The 4,066-nt window shown below is 45.5% G+C and overlaps 1 protein-coding gene and 1 non-coding gene across 2 annotated transcripts in view; both read right to left on the bottom strand.

Annotated features, from left to right (window-relative positions):
- Positions 1-12: 12 nt before the first annotated feature.
- On the bottom strand, positions 13-119 carry LOC115873008. The gene has a single exon (XR_004048184.1). It is a non-coding gene; the product is annotated as a U6 spliceosomal RNA (small nuclear RNA).
- A 636-nt stretch (positions 120-755) lies between these two features.
- CUNH17orf64 (chromosome unknown C17orf64 homolog) overlaps positions 756-4,066 on the bottom strand; it is a 10,764-nt gene continuing 7,453 nt past the window's right edge. The window contains exon 6 of the mRNA XM_004707369.2: positions 756-832. Coding sequence (XP_004707426.1) covers positions 756-832 — 77 coding nt within the window. The remainder of the gene's footprint in view (positions 833-4,066) is intronic.

Raw genomic sequence — 4,066 nt, 5'->3', positions numbered from 1 at the left:
TTTTTTTAAAAAAAAAATATGGAATGCTTCACGAATTTGCGTGTCATCCTTGCGCAGGGGCCATGCTAATCTTCTCTGTATCGTTCCAATTTTAGTATATGTGCTGCCGAAGCGAGCACCAGTTCCTCCTTTTAACCACTGTTTGGATCACCATCCTGGCCAAGACCCTTCACCTATAGTCTGGTTTCTCACCACCAGATTCACTCGCTCCAATGTACTTTGCTGAAGGCCCCCAGACCAACTCCTTACTACCCAAATGACCTTCTCCTTTTACTTGACACCTCCCCTGCCACTGCTCCCCCAACACACTAGCCCATGACCCAGGAGATGAAACTAAGGGGACTCAGGCCAGCCTGCCAGGTTTGTCGCTCTCTGGTTGACCCGGGCCAACGCCATCCACCTCTACCCCTTGGCTTCCCCACATTCGTGGTTTGGGCCTTCCCAGTCATCTGTGTCGCATCACCAGTTGAACTATCTCCTTACATGTCTCTCGCTTCCGTTAGACTAAGAGTCCTTGGCACAGTGATCAAGGATCTTTTAAACTATAAAAGTGAACAAATGATGAGTTAGTCAAATCAAGTAAAACTGTCTTAGGGATGTTTATTTTCCTCCTCTGTTGATTCATAACGAACAAGGGAACATCTTTTTGACAAGGTCAGTGTTCATCTTTCCCCTCCCCGGGACAGAGTTGCTGAAGACAAAAAGTGCCCTGGGCCTCCCGGGGTGAGCCAACCCTCCATCCCACCTGGGACCTCCTACGGGCCATTGTCTGAGGCTTCCTTAATCTTCATCCGCTTCAGTTTTGATTTTCGAGGAAGTTTCCTTAAAGGACCTGAGAAAGGAAGGCCAGAGTCTGATGACACCATAAGTAGTAAGAGGTCTGGGTCTGTAACATTCGGGTGGGGGGTCCTGGTAGGGGTAGAGAGAAGGAAGGACAACATCTTATCTTACTTCCAACTTATGCCCTGATTTACAGAAGCCCTGTGAGGTGGGGAGAAGATGTGACCTCGCTTTACAGATGAGAAATCTCACCGAGACACAGAGGAAGGAAAGGACCTGCCGAACACCCTGAGGGCCGGTTGGAGCACAGTCTGGGCCAGAACCCCAAATGCCTTGCCCTCTGACTTCTAATCTCTCCCTACCCCTCTCCCCGGTGTCATGCCCCCAATCCGCTGCCTTTTGCTATTAGTACTGTTTGCTCACCTTGTTGCCATCCCTTGAACTTCAGAACTGCTGTTCCAGCTGCAGTGTCCAAGAAACATTACACCTGTCACTTTTTCCCTGTTGTTCTACACTCAGTGATGTCAATTACCTTCACTCTGTTGTGCAAACATCATCACATTGCTACCTTTCCCCAGGTCTTTTCGCCTTTAGCAGAAACTCAGTACCCTTTATTGAAACCCCATTTCCCCCTTCCAGCCCTCCCTAGTGACCACAAATCAGCATCTTGTCTGTTCTGGGTAGTTCATTCACCTGGTGGTGTAGGGGTTACCTATTGGGCTATGATCCACCTAGTCTGCAGTTCCAAACCACCAGCAGCTCCTAGAGAGAAAGACTGGGCTTTCTATTCCAGTAAACAAGTAGGGTCTCGGAAACCAGCAGGGGTCACTATGAGTCACCATTGACTGGGTGGCAGTGAGTTTGGCTTTGGGGTTTGGGGTATTTCATTTAAATAAGATCATCTAATATCTGTTCTTTTGAGGCAAACCTTTTTATTCAGTTGATTTTAAAGCTTCATCCACATCATGGCACTTATCGGAGTTTCACTCCTCATTATGAATGAATAATATTCCCCCTTTGTGTAGAGAGCAGACTCATTCATCTGGGAATGGACCCCTGGGTTGTTTGCACCTCTGGGCTGCTGCGATGAAGGCTGCATGGAACACTGGTATGCAGGGATTCAGTTACCTGCTCACCACCAGGAGTAGGCCCAGCGATTCACCTTGGCCCAGTCATGATGGGCTTCCAGATCACCTGTTTGCTCATGCCAAAGTATGTGGAGCACAGCTTCACCTCTGGTGTATTTTAGACCAAAACATGGTTAGCTGGAGCTCCTCAAGCTTTTGGATCTAAAGTCCCGCTCATAGATAAAGGAACAAGCTCCAAGATGCCAGGAAGAAGCAACAAGCCAAAAATCAGAAAGGGAGACAGTCGCAGAACAACTGCCTGGGGCGGTCGGGAAATGTACGCATTAAAAAGAACGATTTGGAAAGTGGCAACCAAACTCACTGCATCGAGCTATTTCTGCCTCACAGCCACCCTGTTTAACATGGCAGAACGACCCGGTGGGATTCCAAGGCCGTGGCTCTGGACGGGCGCAGAAAGCCTGGTCTTTCCCCCGGAGCTGCTCGTGGTTTGTAACCCACGACTCCCCCAGTGGGGATAACAAGGTGATGGTTTCACTTGCGTCTTTTTTGCTCGTTTGCATGATATGGCTCTATTTTGCTTGTAATGATAAAAGCTGATATTGAAACTTGTATAACCAGACATAAAATGTCACATATTGTATGATTCCATTCAAGAATAGATACATCCATACAGACCTAATGAAGACTGGTGGTTGGGGAGGGGGAGTAACTAACTGCCTAGTGGGTAGAAGGTTTGACTTTGTAGTGATGGAAATGTTTTGCACAAGATTGGAAGCATACTAAATGTTCATTTTAAATCTTTAGTTGAATGCTATGTAAATTTCACCTTGATAAATTCATTTAAAAAATAAGCTTGCATGGTGTAAGATATGACAAAATAATAATAATTTATAAATTATCAAGGGTTCAGGAGGAGGGGAAGCGGGGAGGGAGAGAAAAAAATGAGCTGATACCAAGGGCTCAAGTAGAAAGCAGGTGTTTTGAGAATGATGATGGCAACATATGTACAAATGTGCTTAACACAATGGATATATGTATGGATTGTGATAAGAATTATATGAGCCCCCAATAAAATGATTTAATAAAAAAAAATAAGCTTGCATTAAAAAAAATTTTTTTTAAGTTAGAGGCACAGAGTTCCTGGAAGGATAGTAAGAGTTCAAGACAGCAGAAGTAAAGATTATTGTATACACAAGCCTGCGATAAAGATTGCCTACACTTAGCTGCAAATAGACAAGAGGCTGAGTAGGTGTGAGAGGGAGAGTTGGGGGATTCTCACAGTTTATATAGGTTGGTCAGAGGTATTTGTACATGGGTCTTTATCTCTGCTCCAAATATAGCCAAGAATATGATAAAACAGAGGTGGGCGAAGTTATGTAAACATTTTGGATATAACCCACAACTGAGAAAATGACTTTGAGGCTCAGAAGACACTAATGTTAACTGACATAATCCACAAAAACGATGTTTTACATCCTACCTTGGTGTGAGTAGGCTGGGGTTTTAAAGGCTCGTGAGTGGCTACCTAAGATGGAACTATTAATCTTTGATCTCTCCCTGTCAGGAGGAAAGAAGAGTGATGAAAATTGAAGGTAAACAAGCAGCCATCTATCAGAGAAGCAACCAAGTCTACATGGAAGATGCACACCAGCCTGTGTGACCACGAGGTGTCAATGGGATCAGGTACCAGACATCAAAGAACAAAAAAATCATATTATTGTGAGTGAGGGGAAGTGCAGAGTGGAGACCCAAAGCCCATCTGTAGGCAACTGGACATCCCCTTAATGAAGGGTCGCGGGGAGGAGACGAGCCAGCCAGCGTTCAGTGTAGCAACGATGAAACATACAACTTTCCTCCAGTTATTTAATGCTTCCTCCCCCAAACTATCATGATCCCAATTCTACCTTACAAATCCAGCTAGACCAGAGGAAGTTCACTGGTACAGATGGGAACTGGAAACACAGGGAATCCAGGACAGATGAACCCCTCAGGACCAGTGGTGAGAGTGGTGATACTGGGAGGGTGGGGTAGCAACGATGAAACATACAACTTTCCTCCAGTTATTTAATGCTTCCTCCCCCCAACTATCATGATCCCAATTCTACCTTACAAATCCAGCTAGACCAGAGGAAGTTCACTGGTACAGATGGGTACTGGAAACACAGGGAATCCAGGACAGATGAACCCCTCAGGACCAG

Source organism: Echinops telfairi, unplaced genomic scaffold, assembly GCF_000313985.2.
Source record: "Echinops telfairi isolate 266 unplaced genomic scaffold, ASM31398v2 ScPeMD7_7458;HRSCAF=8496, whole genome shotgun sequence".
NCBI classification, from domain to species: Eukaryota; Metazoa; Chordata; class Mammalia; order Afrosoricida; family Tenrecidae; genus Echinops; species Echinops telfairi.
This window is presented reverse-complemented; position numbering and strand designations above follow the sequence as displayed.